The sequence below is a fragment of the Aquarana catesbeiana genome, linkage group LG04, assembly GCF_042186555.1.
Source record: "Aquarana catesbeiana isolate 2022-GZ linkage group LG04, ASM4218655v1, whole genome shotgun sequence".
Classification (NCBI taxonomy): Eukaryota; Metazoa; Chordata; class Amphibia; order Anura; family Ranidae; genus Aquarana; species Aquarana catesbeiana.
The window spans coordinates 40,054,124-40,078,167 of NC_133327.1; the positions used below are offsets into that span (position 1 = coordinate 40,054,124).

Consider the following 24,044-nt stretch of genomic DNA (forward strand, 5'->3'; position numbering starts at 1 on the left):
AGTGCAGCTACAGGCCATTAGTATGTCTGGAAGGCCAAGAAGGAGAGGCAGACAGTCACAAGCCAATAAGAGAGGGCAAGCAGGCTCTGTGTCTAGTGCTGGTCGTGGAGACGGTGCATCCTCATCAGCACGTGGCCATGGGACACGCTTGGCCTTTTTTTCGGCAGCTGGCCATGTTGAGCCGCAACATGCGGAAGACTTGGTCGAGTGGATGACCAAGCCGTCCTCATCCTCCTCATCCTCTCTCACCCATGCCCAGGGTGCTTTGTCTGGCAAAGCAGCGGCCTCTTCCCTCAGCTCAATGTCATCAGTGACTCCTTCCCTAGCTCCACCATGTCCTCATGAGGATTCCCTCGAACTGTTTGACCACAGTGTTGGGTACATGCTCCAGGAGGATGCCCAGCGTTTGGAAGGCTCTGATGACGATACTGAGCTCGATGAAGGCAGTAACATGAGCGCGGACAGAGGGGGTGCCCAAGAAGGACAGCAATCTGGCAGTCATGCTCCCCCTGCTGCAGCATACTGCCAGGTTTGCTCCAGTGATGAGGAGGGAGGGGATGATGAGGTCACTGACTCAACGTGGGTGCCTGATAGGAGAGAGGAGGAGGAGGAGGAGGAGGAGGAGGAGGAGGAGGCGGCAGCACATCACCAACGAGGCAGGATGCCCTCCAGGGGCCAGCCTAAGGGCAGCACATTGACTGCATCACACCCCAAAGCTCCACATGTGCAGGGCGCTGCAGTCTCTGCGCGTTATTCAAAAAGTTCTTTGGTGTGGGCCTTTTTTGAGACGAGTGCATCAGATCGCACCGCTGCTATTTGCAACATATGTCTCAAGCGTATCTCGCGTGGCCAAAATATCTCCCGCTTGGGTACCACATGCTTGACCAGACATATGTTGACCTGCCATGCAGTTCGTTGGCAAGCGTATCTAAAAGACCCACACCAAAGAACAAAGAGGATCTCTCCTTGCTCCTCATCAGCTGAGATTTCCAACCCCACTAGACCTTCAGTCCTCTCTGAGACCTGCAGTGAGAGGAATGAAGGTGTAGAATTAGGTGTGTCACAGCCAAGTACTTGTGGGCAATCTGCTTTTGGTACACCGACGTCAGATTGTACCAGGCAAATTTCCCTGCCCCAGCTGCTGCACCGCCGAAAGAAGTTTGCTCCCAGCCATCCACATGCCCAGCGGTTGAATGCTAGCTTGGCAAAATTGCTAGCACTTCAACTGCTGCCTTTTCAGTTGGTAGACTCTGCCCCCTTCCGTGAGTTTGTGGAATGTGCGGTTCCTCAGTGGCAGGTACCCAAACGCCACTTTTTCTCACTGAAGGCGATTCCGGCTCTCTACCGGCATGTGGAAGGCAATGTCCATGCCTCGCTGGACAGGGCGGTCAGCGGTAAGGTGCATATTACCGCTGACTCATGGTCCAGCAGGCATGGACAGGGACGTTACCTAAGTTTCACGGCGCATTGGGTGACTCTGCTGGCAGCTGGGAAGGATGCAGGACAAGGTGCAGTAGTGTTGGAGGTTGTTCCGCCACCACGCCTCCAAAATGCTGATTGTGACACACCTCTCTCCTCCACCCCCTCCTCTTCTTCTTCCTCCATGGCCTCTTCCTCGGAACCAGCGGTGCTCCGTAGGCGTTCAAGGGGCTACGCAAGTACGCAGGCCAAAAGATGCCATGCGGTGCTTGAGCTGGTGTGCTTGGGGGACAGGAGCCACACTGGGGCAGAGGTTCTGTCAGCTCTGCAGGGGCAGGTTCAGAGGTGGTTGACGCCACGCCAACTTAAGGCAGGAATGGTGGTTTGCGACAATGGCACCAACCTCCTCTCTGCCCTCCGACAGGGACAAATGACCCATGTGCCCTGTTTGGCTCACGTCCTTAACTTGGTGGTGCAGCGGTTCTTGGGCAGGTACCCGGGCTTACAGGATGTCCTGAGGCAGGCCAGGAAAGTCTGTGTGCATTTCCGCCGGTCATATAATGCCAGTGCTCGGCTGACGGACCTCCAAAAGGAGTTTAACCTGCCCAAGAACCGCCTAATCTGTGACATGCCCACCAGGTGGAACTCAACGTTGGCCATGCTGCAGCGGCTGCACACGCAGCAGAGGGCCATCAATGAGTACCTGTGCGACTATGGCACCAGGACAGGGTCAGGGGAGCTTGGTTTTTTTTCCCCACGCCAGTGGGCCATGATCAGGGATGCATGCACTGTCCTGTCACCATTCGAGGAGGCCACGAGGATGGTGAGCAGTGACAGTGCATGCATCAGTGACACTGTCCCCCTTGTCCACCTGTTGGAGCACACGCTGCGTGGAATAATGGACAGGGCACTTGAGGCAGAACAGAGGCAGGAAGAGGAGGACTTCCTTAGCTCTCAAGGCCCCCTTTATCCAGACAGTGTTCCTGCGTGCCCGCCGATCACACAGGAAGAGGACGAGGAGGAAGAGGAGGAGGAGGAAGATTGTGTCAGTATGGAGGTGGAGCCTGGCACTCAGCATCAGCAGCAGTCTTTAAGGGATCAGTCCCAAGAAACACATGGACTTGTACGTGGCTGGGAGGAGGTGGCTGCGGACCATGTCGTTCTTAGTGACCCAGAGGACTCCGGACCGAATGCCTCAGCAAACCTACGCTGCATGGCCTCCCTGATCCTGCAAAGCCTGCGTAAGGATCCTCGTATTCGTGGTATCAAGGAGAAGGACCAATACTGGCTGGCAACCCTCCTTGATCCACGTTACAAGGGTAAGGTTGCGGACCTTATCTTGCCATCGCAGAGGGAGCAGAGGATGAAACATCTTCGGGAGGCCTTGCAGAAAGGTCTGTGCAACGCGTTCCCAGAGACTGGGAGGTTACAAACTCCTGTTTCTGGACAACGTGTTGCTGAGGCTTCGGTCAGTCAAAGAAGGAGCGGTGGAGAAGGTGGCCGTCTGACCGATGCGTTCAGACAATTTTTTGGTCCGCAGCCCCAAGGTATGATCGGTTCCAGCAACCATCGCCAGCGTCTGTTTTACATGGTGCAGGAATACCTAGGGGCAAGATCAGACTTGGACACCTTTCCCACCGAAAATCCTCTGGGTTACTGGGTCTTGAGGATGGATCACTGGCCAGAGCTTGCACAGTATGCAATTGAGCTACTGGCCTGTCCTGCATCCAGCGTTCTTTCGGAACACACATTCAGTGCTGCTGGAGGCGTGGTAACCGATCACAGGGTGCGTCTGTCCACCGACTCGGTCGATCGGCTGACCTTCATAAAAATGAATGAGTCTTGGATCACCACCAGCTACCAAGCACCTGATGCTGATGTAACCGAATAATTTTTTTTGAAATCTCAGATCCCTTCAAAGACTGCCTATGCTGATGCTGAGTGACTATCCCTGAGTAATTATCCTCTTCCTCCTCAATCATCACGCTGATAGCTTGTAAGAACATTTTTGGTTCTGGGCGCCACCACCAGTGCCTAAGGCACAATTTTTCAGCCCCTGTTTAACAGGGGCGTGTAATTACAATTTTTGATGTAATACTTTGCAGCAGGGCTCGTTCCTGCATTCCAACTAGAGTGTCTGTGAGGGGTTGCAGTGTTGTGGCACCAGCACCAGTGCCTAGGGCCCAATTTTTCTGCCCCTGTCTAACAGGGGCGTGTAATTACAATTTTTGATGCAATACTTTGCAGCAGGGCTCGTTCCTGCGTTCCAACTAGAGTGTCTGTGAGGGGTTGCAGTGTTGTGGCACCAGCACCTGTGCCTAAGGCCCAATTTTTCTGCCCCTGTCTAACAGGGGCGTGTAATTACAATTTTTGAAGCAATAATTTGCAGCAGGGCTCGTTCCTGCGTTCCAACTAGAGTGTCTGTGAGGGGTTGCAGTGTTGTGGCACCAGCACCAGTGCCTAAGGCCTAATTTTTCAGCTCCTGTTCAACAGGGGCATGTAATTACAATTCTTGATCTAATATTTCACAGCAGGGCCCTGTGAGGGCTTACAGTGTTGTGGCCACAGCAACACCTAAGGCCCAAATTTCTGCTGAGTATATAGGGCAGGACCCTACTTTCAAACATCTAACTTACAAACGACTCCTACTTGCAAACGGAAGGAGACAACAGGAAGTGAGATGAAATCTACCCCTAGGAAGGGAAATTCTCTCCTGTAAGAGTTAATATGGGAAAACAATTTCTCCTTTCCACTGATGCTTTCCAATCCTTGTTCCACAAAAAAACCCAAATTTTCAAAAAACATTTTTCATTGGGACAAAAAAGTGAGGTGAAATCTTCTGAAGAGGAGGAAAGACAGCAAAACAAATGTCACAGGGGTGATAACCCTTCCCTATGTTTTCCAAAAAGCTTAGAAAAGATTTTTTGGCTGGAGCTAAACACGTTAAAAATGTTCAAAATTACAAACAGATTCTACTTAACAACAAACCTACAGTCCCTGTCTTGTTTGCACCGCCTGTATACTGCTGTTCAGAGTATATAGGGCCTGGTGGCCCCACACCTTTCCTTATTTTAATTTGGGTGCGGGGTTCCCCTTAATATCCATACAAGACCCAAAGGGCCTGGTAATGGACTGGGGGGTACCCATGCCGTTTGTCTCACTGATTTTCATCCATATTGCCATGACCCGACATGACATTAAACCCGCAAGCAGTTTTAAATGAGATTTTTTCCTTTAAAAATGACATTTGGTGCAGGGACTGTTCTAAACATGGGAAACACGCGTCACTTTACAGGCATACTATAGACACCCCCCAGGTACGATATTTAAAGGAATATTTCACTTTTTTTTTTTACTTTAAGCATCATTAAAATCACTGCTCCCGAAAAAACGGCCGTTTTTAAAAGTTTTTTTTGCATTGATACATGTCCCCTGGGGTAGGACCCGGGTCCCCAAACCCTTTTTAGGACAATACCATGCAAATTAGCCTTTAAAATGAGCACTTTTGATTTCGAACGTTCGAGTCCCATAGACGTCAATGGGGTTCTAACGTTCGTGCGAACTTTCGGTCCGTTCGCGGGTTCTGGTGCGAACCGAACCGGGGGGTGTTCGGCTCATCCCTAGTCAGGAGTTGACTGCTTATGGCACTACAAAATATTTAGATGCAATATTTCATAATTAACCTCCCTAGCGGTAATCCCGAATGTGGCTCGGGGTTACTTTTCAGTGCCAAAAGCGGTAATCCTGAGCCACACTCGAGATTGTATTGCAGGATCCATGTACAGGTTACTTACCTTGTCCCCGGGATCCTGCGATGTCCCCCACACTGTGTTTTCTCCTCCGGATCCTCCGCCCTATGCATTACTGTTCCCTGGCTTCGTTCCCTGCGAGTGTCGCAACGCATTGGGGCGGAGCCCAGCGGTAAATTTAAAAAATATAAAAATACAGAACACACAATACACTGTAATCTTTAAGATTACATTACTGTATCAAATCATTTCACATCCCTTTTGTCTCTAGTGCTTTGTCCAGTGCCCTGCATGCAGTTTTATACTATATACATTCAGGTCCATAAATATTGGGACATCGACACAATTCTAATCTTTTTGGCTCTATACACCACCACAATGGATTTGAAATGAAACAAACATATGCTTTAACTGCACACTTCCAGCTTTAATTTGAGGGTATTTACATCCAAATCGGGTGAATGGTGTAGGAATTACAACAATTTGTATATGTGCCTCCCACATTTTAATGGACCAAAGTAATAGGGCAATTGGCTGCTCAGCTGTTCCATGGCTAGGTGTGTGTTATTCCCTCATTATCCCATTTAGAAGGAGCAGATAAAAGGTCCAGAGTTCATTTCAAGTGTGCTATTTGCATTTGGAATCTGTTGCTGTCAACTCTCAATATGAGATCCAAAGAGCTGTCACTATCAGTGAAGCAAGCCATCATTAGGCTGAAAAAACACAACAAACCCATCAGAGAGATAGCAAAAACATTAGGTGTGGCCAAATCAACTGTTTGGAACATCCTTAAAAAGGAAGAACGCACCGGTGAGCTCAGCAACACCAAAAGACCCGGAAGACCACAGAAAACAACTGTGGTGGATGACCGAAGAATTCTTTCCCTGGTGAAGAAAACACCCTTTACAACAGTTGGCCAGATAAAGAACACTCTCCAGGAGGTAGGTGTATGTGTGTCAAAGTCAACAATCAAGAGAAGACTTCACCAGAGTGAATACAGAGGGTTCACCACAAGATGTAAACCATTGGTTAGCCTCAAAAACAGGAAGGCCAGATTAGAGTTTGCCAAACAACATCTAAAAAAGCCTTCACAGTTCTGGAACCTATGGACAGATGAGACCAAGATCAACTTGTACCAGAGTGATGGGAAGAGAAGAGTATGGAGAAGGAAAGGAACTGCTCATGATCCAAAGCATACCACTTCATCAGTGAAGCATGGTGGTGGTAGTGTCATGGCATGAGCATGTATGGCTGCCAATGGAATTGGTTCTCTTGTATTTATTGATGGTGTGACTGCTGACAAAAGCAGCAGGATGAATTCTGAAGTGTTTCGGGCAATATTATCTGATCATATTCAGCAATGCTTCAGAACTCATTGGACGGCGCTTCACAGTGCAGATGGACAATGACCCGAAGCATACTGTGAAAGCAACCAAAGAGTTTTTTAAGGGAAAGAAGTGGAATGTTATGCAATGGCCAAGTCAATCACCTGACCTGAATATGATTGAGCATGCATTTCACTTGCTGAAGACAAAACTGAAGGGAAAATGCCCCAAGAACAAGCAGGAACTGAAGACAGTTGCAGTAGAGGACTGGCAGAGCATCACCAGGGATGAAACCCAGCGTCTGGTGATGTCTATGCGTTCCAGACTTCAGGCTGTAATTGACTGCAAAGGATTTGCAACCAAGTATAAAAAAGTGAAAGTTTGATGGATGATTGTTAATCTGTCCCATTACTTTTGGTCCCTTAAAAAGTGGGAGGCACATATACAAACTGTTGTAATTCCTACACCTGATTTGGATGTAAATACCCTCAAATTAAAGCTGAAAGTCTGCAGTTAAAGAGGAGCTGCACCTTAAAAAAATTATTAAAAGCCAGCAGCTACAAATACTGCAGCTGCTGACTTTTAATAAATGGACACTTACCTGTCCCAGGGTCCAGTGATGTCGGCAGCCGAAGCCGATCAATCGCTCGGCTCTTGGCTGCCCCCGCCGCCATCCTCAGTCAGGGAATCAGGAAGTGAAGCGTTGCGGCTTCACTGCCCGGTTCCCTACTGCGCATGCGCGTGTCGCGCTGCGCCTCTGCACTGGTCCCCGTTGTATGCTGGGAACTGTGTGTTTCCCAGAACACAACGGGGGGGCATCTGCGGATATTCTGCGGCTTTCTAAGCCCGGAAGTGGCTGTGGATACCTGTATTAGACAGGTATCTGCACCCCCCTCCCCTCTGAAAGTTGCCAATTGTGGCACCGGAGGGGAGGGGGAATCTGATGAGCGGAAGTTCCACTTTAGGGTGGAACTCCGCTTTAAAGCAAATCTTGTTCATTTAATTTCAAATCCATTGTGGTGGTGTATAGAGCCAAAAAGATTAGAATTGTGTCGATGTCCCAATATTTATGGACCTGACTGTATAATGTTCCTTCTGCCTGGAAACTTGAGAATGTCCAGGACATCCACAAAGCGTCCCTTTATGTCAAAAGCGGTTTTAGACCAGTTAGAAAACAGCGGTAGTAAATTAGAACACTTGCAGAATTGTGCGATAGTGATTTGTGGTGAAATTTGTCATCAGACACTGAAAGTGACGACAGCAACAATTCTGCAACTGAGCAAATGTCAGTGTTTTTGTTTTGATTACATTATTGAATAAGATTTATTATCATATTATTATTATTTATAATTATTTATAGTTATGAATTATATTATAAATTATGATTTTGTGTTTCAAACGTTATCATACCCGGGATGTCTACTAGACTCTTGTTTGGACAGATTTAAGTGTGTTAAGTCTTACAGGCCTACAATATAAAACAAATTTCCATGCAAAACAATGTATCGCTTTGAGATGCAAAAACCAGACGTAATCATACCGCCAGGGTGGTTAAGGTAATTATCTATGTGGGGAAACTCTATAATGGGCCATGTTACTGAATTATTAGACTGTGTAAGGATTGATACGAGGATATACTTTTTGGTTGGATTTTCCTTTTAATAACAAGAAACACATTTTACACTGTATTAAAGTAATTACAAATCTGTACAATGGTAAATGCTTAATATAATTTACATGTAATAACAAGTAACAAAGAGCATATGTGCAACACATTTATCCTACATGCTGTATTCTATTAGAAAAAAATCTACTTTCTACAACCTGACATAATGAGAAAATTGAAATGGTCTGCTTATACTATGGTATATGCCAGGGGTCTTCAAACTATGGCCCTCCAGTTGTTCAGGAACTACAATTCCCATCATGCCTGGTCATGTCTGTGAATGTCAGAGTTTTACAATGCCTCATGGGATGTGTAGTTCTGCAACAGCTGGAGGGCCGTAGTTTGAAGATCCCTGGTATATGCCATGTATTGTAATGTACAATCCTTCTCACTCTGTCTCTTCCATTGACTGGCACTTGAAGAACGCAGTTGGGCACACAGAAGAAAAGTGTCTACAAACCTCAAAACGCTTCATGTATAAAAGTGAGGGGTATTTTAAATCTGATTTCCAATACATGAGGCTGTTGCAGATGCATTTGAGTAAAACATAGTCCACTGAACATCACGAAGAGCAGGATTGAATGTGCAATTACTTTTTCCGGATATCCAAGTAATGAATGTAATTAACTGAGCACATTTTTAGTTCTCTGAACAAAAGTGGATTTTCATTTCACATTTTTTACAAATTGAAAGTTTTTTGTTTGTTTTTTTGTATGTGGGTCAACTATAATTGGCTGACTTGGCTTTGTCCTAGCTGCGAGGTATAGCACAGATCTTATGTGGTAAGGGGGCATTGGTGAACCCCAGTGCAGGGGTCAGGTCCAACTTAGCACCAGGAGGGGCCTGGAAGGTGAAGTTTTGCAGCAGTGTTGTAAAAAACAGGAACAACTCCATCTTCGCCAGGTTTTCTCCAGCACAGCTTCTCTTACCTGGTGAAGGAAGGAAACATTAGTTCAGTGCTAATATTTGTAAATACTGTTAAAGTGAAAGCTGCCAATGTGATACATCTGTGTGAAATGACATGAGTTATACTGATCTCAAGTTCTCAAAACTGAGCCAATCCTGATTAATGCAATGCAGAGGAGATCACTGATGGAAGCTCACTGATCTCCTCCCACCCTCTGTCCTGAATGTGCCTCCAGGCTTAGGAGGAGGGGAGAACCCAGGGACCAGTGGTGATGGGGCTGAGGGAGGGGGAATGGGTTACCACGTGGCAGTAGCTAGAAGTTATTTAGTTGGCTTTACAGCTGACCAGATCACTTATAGAGCCGTTGAAGACCGTCAAATCTGAGAACAAGTCCATGGCAGATTACATCTGTAAGGCCATCTACAACTTTTTACTGTCCCGCCATAAAAGTTACAATGATGAATGTAAAAGGGTTAAATGCATAGGACCGCTGGACATTTTTTTTGTTTGTTTTTTTCCCCCTGCAAGGTAAAGTCTTAACCACTTCAGCCCCGTAAGATTTGGCTGCTCAATGACCAGAGCATTTTTTGTGATAGGGCACTGCATCACTTTAACTGACAATTGCGCAGTCGTGCAACGCTGTACCCAAACAAAATTGACGTCCTTTTTTTTCCCCCACAAAGAGGGCTTTCTTTTAGTGGTATTTGATCATCTCTGTGGTTTTTATTTTTTGCGCTATAAACAAAAAAAGAGCGAAATTTTGAAAAAAATATTTTGTACTTTTTGGTATAATAAATATCCCCAATTTTTTTTTAAAAAAAAGTAATTTTTTTTCTGAGTTTAGGCCGATATGTATTCTTCTACATATTTTTGGTAATAAAAATCGCAATAAGCATATATTGATTGGTTAGTTATAGCATCTGTAAAATAGGGGAAAGATTTATGGCATTTTTATTATTTTTTTTTCTTTACAAGTAATGGCAGCGATCTATAATTTTTATTGTGAGTGCGACATTATGGCAGACACTTTTGGCACATTTTTGGGACAATTGGCAATTATACGGCGATCAGTGCTATAAAAATGCACTGATTACTGTATAAATGTCACTGGCAGGGAAGGGGTTAACACTAGAGGGCGATCAAGGGGTTAACTGTGTTCCCTGACTGTGAGTTCTAAATGTAGGGGGAGGGGACTGGCTATAGGAGATGACAGATTGTGGTTCCTAGCTATTAGGAACTCATGATCTGCATCTTTTCTCAGAACAGAACAGGGATTTGTGTGTTTACACACACACGTCCCTGTTCTGACTCTCATGCCCGTGATCGCTCGTGGCCAGTGGTCATCGCCACCACTGGTCACGAGCATCGGCATCCCCGCTGTGCAGCGGGCACGTGCATGCCTGCTATCCCACTTAAAGGAGACGACGTACATCTACGACCGCTCGTGGGAACGTGCCAACCTGCCGCAGTATGCCGGTGGCTGGTTGGCAAGTGATTAATGTGCCACTTACCTTAAAAATGAGCTGTTCCAGCGCAGCAATGTCAGCGCTGCAGGGGCTCCCATCTTCACCCGTCTTGGTGCCGGGTGTGCGCAGGAGCCGCCGTACAGGTTATAGGGCTTTGAAGGAACGGCACGGGTGGCTGTTCCTTCAGAGCGCATGTCCCACTGATGTCATTGGCTGCATATAATGTCAATATCTCCTGAACGTTACACGTTTAGGAGATCTTTACACTGCCTATAGGTAAGCCCTATTATAGGCTTACCTATAGGTAAAAGTCAGTAAAGGAAGTTTACTTAACCACTTAAGTAAACTTCAATACAGGACACTTCCCCCCTTCCTGCCCAGCCAATTTTCAGCTTTCAGCGCACTTTGAATGACAATTGCACGGTCATGCTACACTGTACCCAAACAACATTTTGATCATTTTGTTCCCACCAATAGAGCTTTCTTTTGGTGGTATTTAAACACCTCTGGGGTTTTTATTTTTTGCTAAACAAATAAAAAAAGGCTGAAAATTTTGAATAAAAAAAAGTTTCTTTGTTTCTGTTATAAAATTTTGTAAATAAGTAAGTTTTCTCCTTCACTGATGGGCACCGATGAGGCTGCACTGATGGGCACTGATGAGGTGGCACTGATGATGGGCACTGATATGCGGCACTGATAGGCGGCACTGATGGGCACTCATAGGTGGCACTGATATGCAGCACTGATGGGCACTCATAGGCGGCACAGGTAGGCACGGATAGGTGGCACTGGGCATGGATGGACACTGGACACTGATATATGGCACTGATGGGCATCACTGATATGGAGGAACTGGCAGGCATTGCTGATGGGCACTAATTGGCATCATATGTGGGCACTGATTGGCATCCCTGGTGGCCATTGGTGGCATATCTGGTGGTCATCAGTGGTGGGCATCCCTGGTAGCCATAGATGGCATCCCTTCTGATCCTGGGTGGGCATCTTTGGGGGGGCTGCACTGATAATCAATCAACGCAGACCCCCCCCTGTCAGGAGAGCCGCCGATCGGCTCTCCTCTACTTGCATCTTTCAGGCGCGAGTGAGGAAAACTCGATAAAGGCTTTTTCTGTTTACATCTTGATCAGCTGTGATTGTCAGACTGACACACAGCACCACCGATTGTCGTGGCATGCGCTGGTTTGTTATCATGATCACATCATTTGAGGTCCGGTCAGGATAACACAACCACTTTGCGCACGTCATATTGTTAAATGGTGGGCGGGAAGTGGTTAAAGTGGTTGTAAACCCAGTTAGTGATTATCAGGCAATCCCCTGTCTTCCAAAATGCTAAGTGTCCTGTATATGTGCCTTATTAAAAAAAATACTGTTCTATACCTTATTTGCTAGCACCGCTCAGCGCTCACGCCTCCCCTCTCTGGCTCTCCCTTCTCTGACAGCTAGAGCGGGAGGGCCCGAGATTCTCCCGCTGATGTCAGTCGGGAAGAGAGAGGCGGCATGTCATGTGAGCGCCGAGTGGTGCTAGCAAACAAGGTATAGAACAGCATTTTTTTTAATAAGGCACATATACAGGACACTTGGCATTATGGAAGACAGGGCTTACCTGATAATCACTAAGGTTTTTCAGCAGCAGGAGGGGGCCCTGACTCAGAGCTGACAAACGGGGAGGGGGGACAGGACAGAGGAGAGCTGCAGATGATGGAGGTACATAAACTGACCGTGGTGTCAGGGCTCAGCAGCCATGATAAACCGTGATCAGTTTACAGAGGGGAGGGCAGGATCAGCCAGGTATTTGATGTGACATGAAGGGCCAAATTACCCAGCACAAGCACTGTGCTGTTTTTCATACTTTAAAGGAACAGGATCCAATTTTTTTTTATTTTTTAGGTAACAAACACTTTAGAAAGGTGTTGATTTTTTAAAAACCATATGGGAGGTATGAAAGCTGTGGGACCGCCCTGTTCTAGTTATATAATACCATTCTTTTGTTTCTGGATGTCTGCACAAATGTAAATCCTTTGATATACAGTACAAGGCTGTAGCTGATGTCAGATTAGGATAAAGATGTTAAAGCAGCATTATGTGGAAGACAGATGGTGGGGAAGGCTGTCACCCCAGTTTACAACTGGTATGCCACTTGCAAACCAGTTGTGCTCTGTCTCTGTGATTGGATTAAGGTGATGAAGGTACTATCTGCATGGGCATAAATTCCGGGGTAGGTTCATGACACATTAGAGAAGTGGCTTGAATAAGTTACAAAACAGTCTAGTTGAATGTGACCATTATTTGCTACCTTTATAGGGATACGATTTCACCACACTGGGAATGTCCTGAAATCTCTGCTTTTCATGTATCTTACTGTTTACTGACATGACATAACATCATCAAGCACCTTAACCCAAAGAATATTACCTAGTGAGAAAGGTATAAATGCCTCGTTCTTCTTAAAATTTCCTTCTGAATCGAGGAAATGTTCAGGATAAAAATCATCCGGTTTTTCAAAGTAAGCTTTATCTCTTAGGGCAGATGTCAGCAATGGGAAGACAGTGGTCCCCTTTGGAAAAAAAAACACAATAATATAATTAGTATAATTATTATAAGTGTGATGCAAACTTTCTTATGAAAAACCATTTTAGGTGTTTTTTTTGGGTGGAGTCCAGAATGGGTACATTTCTCTCTTTTATTTTTGTCCTGTTCTTTTGGGAAGATTTTCTTCCCATTCTGCAGAGCAGGAAATGATTGACAAACTGCCCAACAAGACACAAAAAAAAAAAAAAAAATGTTCAGGGAAAATAAACCCATTGGGGTCCTCTAAAACAGTTGTCACTGTAACAAGTGGCCTCATGTGGATAATTTCTCTCTAATCTTTTCCATTACTCTTTTTCCCCAAAACAATAGTCAACAAGTCAAATGTAGAGCATGAAACTCCACAGTGAACATAAATCATATTACATTTTTTATTAAATTTTAAAAACCCTATCCAATAGGGGGAAGCTAGTGACAGTGTGTTTAAAGGTCCTAATCTTTAAGGAAATGTGACCCCTGACAAACTTCTTTTGTTTGGTCCCTTTTGGTTTGTTAAAAAATAAAATTTACCGCAGGGGTGCTCCAGCTTTTGAAGAGCGAGGGACACTTAAGTGATTTGGTAACTGGTCGTGAACCACAATGGGGTTTTCTGCCCCCCCAAACTGCAACTATAAATGAGCATTTGTTCTCCTAAGCCACCTAAAATGCTGCTTTCACACTGACGTGCTGGTGTTTACTGGTACCGCACTTTGCCATAGCCATAGACTTCTATTACATCTTGCGGGTGTGGTGCACTTTCTGAAAGTGCATCAAAAATCCTGCATTCAGGAGTTTTTGTGCCCTTTCAGAAAGCACAACAAACCCACAGGATATAATAGAAGTCTATGGCTCAGTGCAGCTAACCCCCAGAAAACCTACAGGTGAATTGCACCTGCAGATCAATGTCAAAGCAGCCTAATAACCCTTTTTTATAAGTGCTAATATGCCCATTGCATGTGATGTTTAATACACTGACCATTTCCTCTTCCAGCTTCTGCTGGCATTGCTTTTTGGGCTGCTAGAAAGATCCCTGGTGAAGTGCACATGGTATCACTGTGCCTGAGACAGGAACTGGCACTGCAGAGTAGACATCAGCTTATGTGGCTCCTGCTCCCTCTGTGGCTGCTTGCCTCCTCCGCTGCCGGTGCTGGCTCCATGCACTCTGATTCTCTGGGATGATGGGCCGGAACCCGTTGATCACGATCTGAGCTTGCCGACCCGCCATCTCAGAGCATAAGGTTGCAGGCCACATCAGAGGGCTCCACGGGCCACAAGTTGAGCACCCCTGATTTACAGTATTTTGTTATTATTGATTGATAACTTCATGTGTTTACCTTTGTTGATTGAGCACATTGATTTTAGTTATTGGGTTTGGATACACTTTAATTTCCTCTTTGACTTTTGCTTTGAATTCCTTTTTCTTTTACTTAAATGGGTAAGGACAAAGTACCTATGTTAAAAGACTGTCTTTTAGAGATAAGAGAGAACTATTGCAGGTCAAAGAACGTTCTAGAGCAGTGGCTCTCAGCTCCTGTCCTCAGGACCCACTAACAGGCCAGGTTTGCAAGATAACTTAAATACATAGCAGGTGATATAATTTGCTGCTCAGTGATTGAAGTATTCTAGTCTGCATCTCCCCAAGGTTCTGGCCTGTTAGTGGGTCTTGAGGACAGGAGTTGAGAACCACTGTCCTAGAGGTAGCTGCACATACAGTACCTGCAAGAGTCTCCGAAACCATGCTCTTGGAATCAAGTTCTGGGCCTCTCTGACAGCTAAAGCTCAAATACTTTCTATCTGCTGGGTATTTCTATTGGCCAGTGAAGCAGCCCATTATAGAGGTATGTCAATAAGATAGTGTAGGGTCGGCAGGTTGAGACAACCTTCCTGAAATAGCAAGTGGCATTTGGCTGTAAAACCTGGGTATAGAGGTTGCTGCAGGTACTTATTTTAACAGTATAAAATATGGTCTGCACAGAGAACTTATAATTATTGGTCTTTTAAAATTAAAAAATGTAAAAGCAGAGTTCGCATCATATTAGTATAGTAATGACAAAATCACTCTTTTAATCATAGCAAAATTTTGGGGCTTAGTTTGGCTTTGTTGCTATTATTTAAACAGCTATTTTGCCTTTATACTACTAATTTGCTATGAAATAAATGTTTATAAACTTTAAAATAAAAAGCAATAATTAAATCATCATGAAAATAATTGGCAGTTGTTCAGTTTCCTTCTGTTTTATCTATTTATGTTTTAATGACAGTTTAATTGCTATGTATCATCTGAAGCTATTTACTTCACTGGTGAGAGTTTATAACCACTTTAATTTAAGAGTTTCTTAGACCCAGTAATTGAAATGCACATGTTTGGTGGCAATCTGGAAGAAAGTTTCAGAACCTTGGTGCTGCTTGAGTGTTGGAGACTTTAGAAGATTCTTGGAAAAGGTGTGACAGAACAGATATTTGAGGTGGTCATTGATGGAGAACCTTTAGGCTGTTGATTGATGGCACTGCTGTTTGTGGACCTTTTAGAAAAAGGGCTTCCACACCCAAAGCCTACAACACTGTTCTCTCTGAGAAGAAAAACACCAATTGGTACCTAATTAAATCGACTTTCAGCCTATAAAAACCCTTTGTAACCCCTGACCCTTTCTGGTCATTGACTTCAGGGACCTTGTTTTCTTAAAGTGTATGTAAATCTAAGAACAAAAAATGTAATACATTGTGGCATACTAGTCTCTAGATGTGGTGGCTGCATTCATGCAGACCACCCTAAATGACACCCACATGTGATGCTGAGCCTCTATGGTTGAAATAACTGAAATCCAATAAATGAAAGGAACAGGCCAGGGGCAGTAAGGCTGGAGAGGAGAGAGCTAGATTATACTGGATGTCCTCCCGCCAGAAAATGAGGCAGGCTCTGTCAGATATACTGCAGTTTCTAATGCACCGTGTGCAACACAATTCTTTGACCTGACTTGTTTGCCCATAATTTGGCAAACAATTTGCATCTGTCTTAAGCTTACATTTTCAGCTGATAGTGATCTTACACATTCCTCAGACTGCCGTCCTGATATCCAAACTATAGTTTTGGAATTGACCTGAACATCTGTCAGTCTCCTTTGATTTTGGTCAATCCATGGTTTAAGCTCTGCTTTATCCTACTAACTTGCTCTCCTGCTATGCTGCTGTGTACTGGCTGTGTCTGTGCAGGGGTTCTAAAAGGGACCCACAATCCATGTTTCTGGGCACGAGGTCCCGTGCCTTTTCAGTACCATAGGCGTGCGCACAGGGTGTGCCAGGTGTGCCTGGGCACACCCTAATCATGCTGTGCTGCACAGATTCCCCCTGCTGTTTGGCTGCAGAAGAAGGGACTGGGGAATCTCTGTCTTAAAAGTGAGATATCAGAGGTCTGTTTAGACCTCTGATATCAAACCAAAGCCCCCCAATGGAGCTCCTAAAAAATTGTATATATAAAAATAATAATAATAATAATAAGAAAAATATTATTAAATAAAATTGTAAAAAATAGAAAAATTGTTAAAAAAAGTTATGATAAAAAAAATAAATAAATAAACTACTGACATCAATCTCATCCCTACTGACACCGTCCACTGCTCTACTGATTATATATATATATATATATATATATATATATATATTACACACACACGTGTGTGTGTTTGAGCTTTGGGTACACACCCTAATGCCATGGTCTGCGCACACCTATGTTCAGTACATACTGTATCTTACACTCACCTTTGGAATGTTGTACCCTCTAAATGTGACATCTTTAGCAGTTGCATGTGGGACATTCAGGGGTACAATATCACCAAACCTCTGGATTTCATGAATGACAGCATTGGTATATGGCATCTGCTTCCTGTGCTCAGTTTGGGGCTCAGTTGATCCGATCACTCTGTTAATTTCATTTTGAACTTTTTCTGAAAAAGACGCCATGAGCAAAATATACAATTAGCACTAAAAGCAACTGCATACATTAAAGAAAAAATTATACTTTAGTAAAACAATGTCACCATTTTATACTGTTACTGTTAACCATATTGTGCACCCAAAAAGCAAGTATATATGAAGCAGGAAACCAAGCATCTGGCTGAGTATACTTGGCAAAGAAATATGATATATATAATTTATTTTTTTCCAATAATGATTAAAGTAAAAGTAAACTATGCCGGGCAAAGCAAGAGAATCTCTCAAATCTCTTTGTACCTGAGACGAGAGACATTGACATTGTGATCACATGCAGCCTAGAGGCTTCACACAAAATAAAAACCTTCAGCCTGAAGAAGAACACAGCCACCTCTTTCAAAAGACATCGGTTAGATCCCCAGTGTCACCCCACACCCTAATAATGCCTAATAATATAATTGGAAGATATACCTCTTGGTATATCTCTGGATTACTGCATGGTGTGCAGAGCATGTTCAGGAACACATCAGATTATTCCCCTTGTTTGTTGCATGAAGGACAGTATATTTGTGAGTAGAATCATTTTATTTAGCAATATTTATATGTGACAACAGTGAGCACTATGGTTTATCCTTCCCTCTGAGCTCTTGTTGTTTTGAGAAGATTGAATGTTGCAGTTAATGAGTAATGGATCCCCCCCCCTTTTCCTTCTTTAATGACAAATGCACTTATAGACCATTTCTAGGTCTATGGAGGCGAGCGATATAGGCACACAGATGTAGGAGTGCACTTTGTGAACATTACCTCTAATGTGTTGGAAATCCTATTAACCACTTCAGCCCCAGAAGGATTTACCCCTGGGGCCATTTTTTTGCGATACGCCACTGCGTTGCTTTAACTGACAATTGCCAGTCGTGCGACGCTATCCTTTTTTTCCCACAAATAGAGTTTTCTTTTGGTGGTATTTGATTTTTTGCGTTTATAAACAAAAAAAGAGCGACAATTTTGAAAAAAACACAATATTCTTTACTTTTTGCTATAATAAATATCCCAAATTTTTTTTGGAAAAATACATTTCTTCCTCGGTTTAAGCAAATATATTTTCTTCTACATATTTTTGGTAATAAAAAAATTGCAATAAGTTATAGTGTCTACAAAATAGGGGATAGATTTATGGCATTTTTATTATTTTTTTTTTTTTACTAGTAATGGCGGCGATCTGTAATTTTTATTGGGACTGCGACATTGCAACGGACAGATCGGACACTTTTGACACTTTTTTGGGACCATTGACATTTATACAGCAATCAGAGCTATAAATTGCCACTGATTACTGTATTAATGTCACTGACAGGAAGGGGTTAACACTAGGGGGCGATCAAGGGGTTAAATGTGTTCCCTCAGTGTGTTCTAACTGTAGGGGGGATGGGACTGCATGGGGGGAGGAGACAGATCATTGTTCCTATATACTAGGAACACACGACCTGTCTCCTCTCCCCTGCCAGAACGGGGATGTGTGTGTGCTTACACATTATCGCAGGTGCCCGGCGGCCATAGTGGCCACCGGGCACGTGCATCAGCTCTTCAGTGATGCAGCGGTTGCATGTCCCTTTTACCCCTTAAAGTAGCCGATGTACAGCTACGCCAATTCTCGCAGGGGAGTCATTCTGCTACCGTCAAACGACAGCGGGGTGGTCGGCAAGAGGTTAAAGATAGAATTTGAAGTCTTTTTTGAATGGTATGTTTTGGGAATAATATATAAATATGACTTTTTTTTGTATCTTTAGTTTTTGGGTATTTTGGAACATGTTACATGTTCCACCTGTATTTAGAGTGGAACATGTAACATGGATGGATGTGGAATTCCCTTCCACAGGCGGTGGTCTCAGCAGGGGGCATTGAAAGTTTCAAGAAACTGTTAGATAAGCACCTGAATGACCGCAACATACAGGGATGTACAATGTAATACTGACATATAATCACACACGCAGGTTGGACTTGATGGACTTGTGTCTTTTTTCAACCTCACCTACTACTACTATGTAACTACTGACATGTTCTAGCAGCTTCAATTTCTCCTCTTCTCCCCCCTACCTGGCACAGGGAGCGGGGGATCCTCTCCCAAAGCCCGCTGTCACTATTTGAAAATAATGCAGCTTCACCCACATGTCATTCATTCATAGTTTTTCTTGTGAAAGCATGAACTACATGTAAAGCAGCCATTGTGTGTGACAACTTGTAGTTCTGAATGGAGGTTGCTGATGAGTGGCCTAATACTACATTCACAAGCCCTGTAGCTTGTAAACATTTAGCCCATATGGAGTCTGGCATTGCACATCTGATATACTGATCACAAGTGCAATGCTTTCAAGGCTCCTTAGGGAAAAATAATAAATGCACATTTTTTTCTGAAAAAATGTGCATTTATTATTTTTTCATAGAAGGGGATCCTATCTTTTACGGTATAGGTATTCATTTTATTAGAGTTATTAGGAATGCACTGTTATTTTGTTTTGATTATTGAACTTTGATGTACAATTCTTTCCAGTGCTGGCTAGCTTTATTTAAGTTATTGGGGTTAGGCATAGTTGCGTACACAGTTTTTCTTGTAACATCCTTACACCCTGCTGAACCCAATCAAGCACAAGCTTTGTTTGATCTGCTGCTTCACTGGCTGGAGCTTTCAGATTCATAATTTAAAGGGATGATCCAAAAACAAAAGCTTGGTGATCTCCCACTGCTCTCCCTTTGCATACCTGACATGTAGGCCTGGCGTAGGGTTGCCACCTTTTCTTCAAGCCAAACCCAAACACTTTAGGGGCCTGGGACACCTTTGGGTGCCCCAAGGAGAGTAGTAATGCGGTACCCATAGCATGTGGCAGTGAATGGTGGGTGTGCCCAGATTGCTCTTCCTGAAATCATTACCCTGCCCTCCAGTGATGCCAAATCTGCAACTCTCTGATGGCAACAGATTTGCGTGTGCCTTGGGGAAATCACAGTCCGGTCTAAATAATGCTGTCCAGATTTCAGTCCGCCTGAAACCCGGACACAGGATTCAAAACCCGAACTGTCTGGGTGAATCCCGTACAGGTGGCAACCGTAGGCCTGGGACACATGAAGTGCTTGGAAGGTGGAGGTAGCATCACAATTCCATACATGTAGAAGATCAGGAAGTTTTACAATCACCTGAATCACTTCTACAAGGAAGCTAGGAAGGAGTGTATCAAAAAATGCAAGCAAACTCTCAGCTGCTATAGTCGCCATGATTATGTTTATATGCTGTTACTGCTGCCACAATGTGAAAGAGTGTGAAAGAGCTTCCTGTAATAAAGACAGGTCACTGCTGTTCTCTCTCATTGTGCAGGGTGACTGGTCTTGTCACCGCCCCTCTTGTAGTTTTACTGCAGGCAGACTTAAATGGGTGGGGCCTGTTGTGTCCCCCCCACTTCTTTTCTCTTTGTACAGGCTATGTACAGCACAATGATGTTACTGCTACTTATACATGGCAATATCAGACATTTAGTGCACACAAATTTGAATTATATCTTCTGTGGCTATTAACCATTTACATTTACATTTACTGTGGCAAGGCAGCCCTTGGATCACCTGTATGTTGCTTCGTGCAGTAGCCTCTGAGGGCACGCATGCGTGCTGATTAAACTGAGAGGGAGCCAATCAGCGGGTCCAGAGAATGTGTCGGCCACATGTAATCGTTCCCCAGAGAGGCAGAGTGGTGATCTGTAAACAAGGCAGATCACCGTTCTGACAGAGAGAACATAGAGATCTTGTGTTCCTGCTAAGCAGGAACACGGATCCCTGTGTTTTCCTAGTCAGAGCAATCCCCACACAGTTAGTAAGCACCCCCCAGGGACACACTTAACCCTTTGATCGCCTCTGGTGTTAACCCCTTCCCTGTCAGTGTCATTTATACGGTGACAGTTCATATTTTTAGCACTGATTACCATATTAGTGTCACCGGTCTCCAAAAAAGTGTCAAAAGTCTCAGGTGTTCGATTTGTCCACCGCAATGGTGCAATAAAAACCACAGAGTTGATCAAATAGCACCAAAAGAAAGCTCTATTTGTGGGAAAAAAAGGACGTCAAATTTAGTTGCATGACTGCACAATTGTCAGTTACAAGTATCAAGTGCTGCAGTGCCGTATTGAAAAAAATGTCCTGGTTATGAAGGGGGTAAAAACATCTGGGGCTGAATTGGTTAAAGAATATTTTTGAATAAATATTTTTATAACCAGAGTTCAGCCTTGTCAGAAATGTGTTCCATATTACTATCTCTATACTTGTTTCTGGTTACTGACTCAGGAAACCTTGAAGCCAAAACTCACAGCCGTTTTGGAAGGAATGATTAGCAATGGCTGCCGCTATGATTTTTTCAAGACAAGTTTCCTTTAAGCCACAGCATTGTGACGTTATAAGTACAACATGTCAATGGTGATGTAATCAGAGACAAATATATTATAAAATCCAGATTGTACTTTGGCGCATCTTGAAATCTTTTATCTTACTTTGTATTTCTGGGTATTCGATCATTAGTAGGAGGCCCCATCGCAGAGTGGTGGATGTCGTCTCCATTCCAGCAGCAAAAAGGTTGTTCACCAGTATATTTAAGTTGTCATTGTGGAAGTATAAAGTAGATTCTGGCTTCCCCTGCGCAACAGAAATGGAGGATAGAACATGAATGGAAAAGCAATATTCTATCTTAAAAAGTCAATATTCCATTACTTGACTCATTGTCATAGTCAGGGCTGTAGTTACCATAAATAGCTCATTGGCCATTGCCTGGGGTAGCAAGGTTAGAAGGGACATCAAAAAGCCTCAAGACTTTAGAATTATGACTTTTATAATTTGTGTCTTCTAGATATTTGTTGTTAAGTTCAGCAAGAGAGCTTTAGGAAAAAGGGGGTGCAGAGGACGAAGAGGGGAGTTAAAAGATTTTTTTACAGCTCTAGAAAAATGAACCCGTTTATTAAGCTTTTTAAGGAAAGTATTAAGCTAATGGTAAACCATATCAATCACAGATTCAATGCTATTAAAACCAAAAATATGAGTGTATAAAAAAAAAGAAGAATTTAAAACTAAGTGTAGGATGAATTGGCAAGCAGCACATGGGGAAAAAAATAATTTACACATGTAAGATGTTTATATCGCCCTGTATAATTGTCTTGTGGCTGAAAAGACAATTTTCTGCAAGTGATTATTAAAAATTTCATTTTAAGACCACAGATTTTCCAACTATTATTGAGCACAATGTCCCATGCTGAGGATACATTTAAAACATTCCCACAAAGAACCAGTACTCAGGAACTGTATTGGCTGCTAACTCCGTTCCGTGCGGTCAGATACAGCTACTGAGAGCCAATCACCTTGTTCTCAGTCATGTGATCACTGGTCATACGATTTTATTCAAGTTAACCAACACATATGGACTCACTTTGGCCTGGACATCTAACTATCAATGACCCCCATTCATGAAAAGGACAAACAAATCCAATGATTAGATGGATTTATTTGTTAATTAAATGACAATGAACAGTAAACGATTAAACAGAATGTGTACCTCTTGTTGTTTTGCCAGAAATGCATCAATAAGATTCCTTTGGTCATTTACGTCCAGTGTTTTCCTCTGTTTTGTAAATACCTCCCTTATAAAAGCATTCATGTGTTCAAAGTTCTGAAAGACTTGCTGATGGCTGCCAGGGAGTAAGCCCACCAGCCTTGGAAACATGTTGTATAGCTTAAGGAATAAAAAAAAAAAAAGAAACAATGACAATTTTTGTTAAAATTAAATTTGTGTAAATGTATATTACTACTTACTGTAATTCTGATCCTTTCTAGTGCCTTAATGTAAATCTTAATTTCTCAAGACCCATGAAAAACTGCAAATATTGATTCAGCCAAAGTTGGAAGCTGCCCCCCTTCAGCTGAGCTCACACAACTAACAATTTGATCTTATTTATGAATAATGTTTTTTTCAAATGTATAGGAGGCAATTTGCATGCCATGATAAGCAATAATTATGTGGTTGGCTGAAATCCTCTTGTAACTCAGAAACCACATACCAAACTCTTGGCCAACATCTCTGAGTGTTGACTTCAGGATTGTGAAGTGTAACTAATACTGAAGACTAATGATGTACCTGATGGACTCATTCATGAGCACACACAAGAAGCTATTGCCAATAGCAGACAATCAGGTTTCACCTTTCATGTTAATGAAAAAAAAAATTGATTTATCAAGGTTTACAACAATTTTGCTATCTTTTTCTTTTCTACGGTTTTTAACAAATCTGACTATGAGCTGAGGTAATTAACCACCCAGTAACCACTATTGGGAGGAAGTCAACTGATATATATATATAATGTACTCTAACCATTTAAGATTCTTTCTCACATAGCTTGATTGTAAAATCAATGAAACAAAAGTTTTATCTTTAATCCAGGGACATTTGAAATGCCCTTTCAGCTGAAGGTTGCACTTACTCTGATCATAATGCTTCCAAAGCTTCTGACATTTTCATTAACTGTATTCATGATTTTCAGTATGGTTGGATCATCATATTCAAATCTATTTCCCATTAATATAGACACAATTATGTTGGCTACAGCAGCAGTGATGATGGTAATATTTTCAAAGGGTTCCCCTTAAATAGAAAACAAAGACTTGAAATACCTAGATTCATGTCAAATCCAGACAATTATTTTTTAAACCAACAGTATTATCTTAGAGTAGTGTTCAAGAAACCCAAACCGACTGACTGACCTTCAGACTTGTAGGAGGAATTTCCTGGAAAAACACAACTTCTGTAGGGTCATTCAACTTACTGTAGGTTCACTTATACACTGCTGTAGAACCCTCCCTTCTCCTGCAGCCATCCGCTGCTGTTCCCTGGCTCTCCAGTTCCAACGGGGATTGGGGACTGCTGTAAGAGGGCAGGTCAGTTGCCAACAGAGGAGATGGAGGAATAATAATTCCCCCATCACCTCT

At 43.3% G+C, this 24,044-nt stretch overlaps 1 protein-coding gene across 1 annotated transcript in view; it reads right to left on the reverse strand.

The window, feature by feature from the left end:
• The window catches only part of LOC141141149 (uncharacterized), a 140,747-nt gene that overhangs the window by 105,602 nt on the left and 11,101 nt on the right, over positions 1-24,044 (reverse strand). Inside the window, exons 5-10 of the mRNA XM_073628854.1 lie at positions 23,540-23,700; positions 22,618-22,794; positions 21,566-21,707; positions 16,872-17,056; positions 12,963-13,104; positions 8,915-9,088 (exon numbers count right to left, since the gene is read on the reverse strand). Of these exons, the coding sequence (XP_073484955.1) occupies positions 8,915-9,088; positions 12,963-13,104; positions 16,872-17,056; positions 21,566-21,707; positions 22,618-22,794; positions 23,540-23,700 (981 nt within the window). The remainder of the gene's footprint in view (positions 1-8,914; positions 9,089-12,962; positions 13,105-16,871; positions 17,057-21,565; positions 21,708-22,617; positions 22,795-23,539; positions 23,701-24,044) is intronic.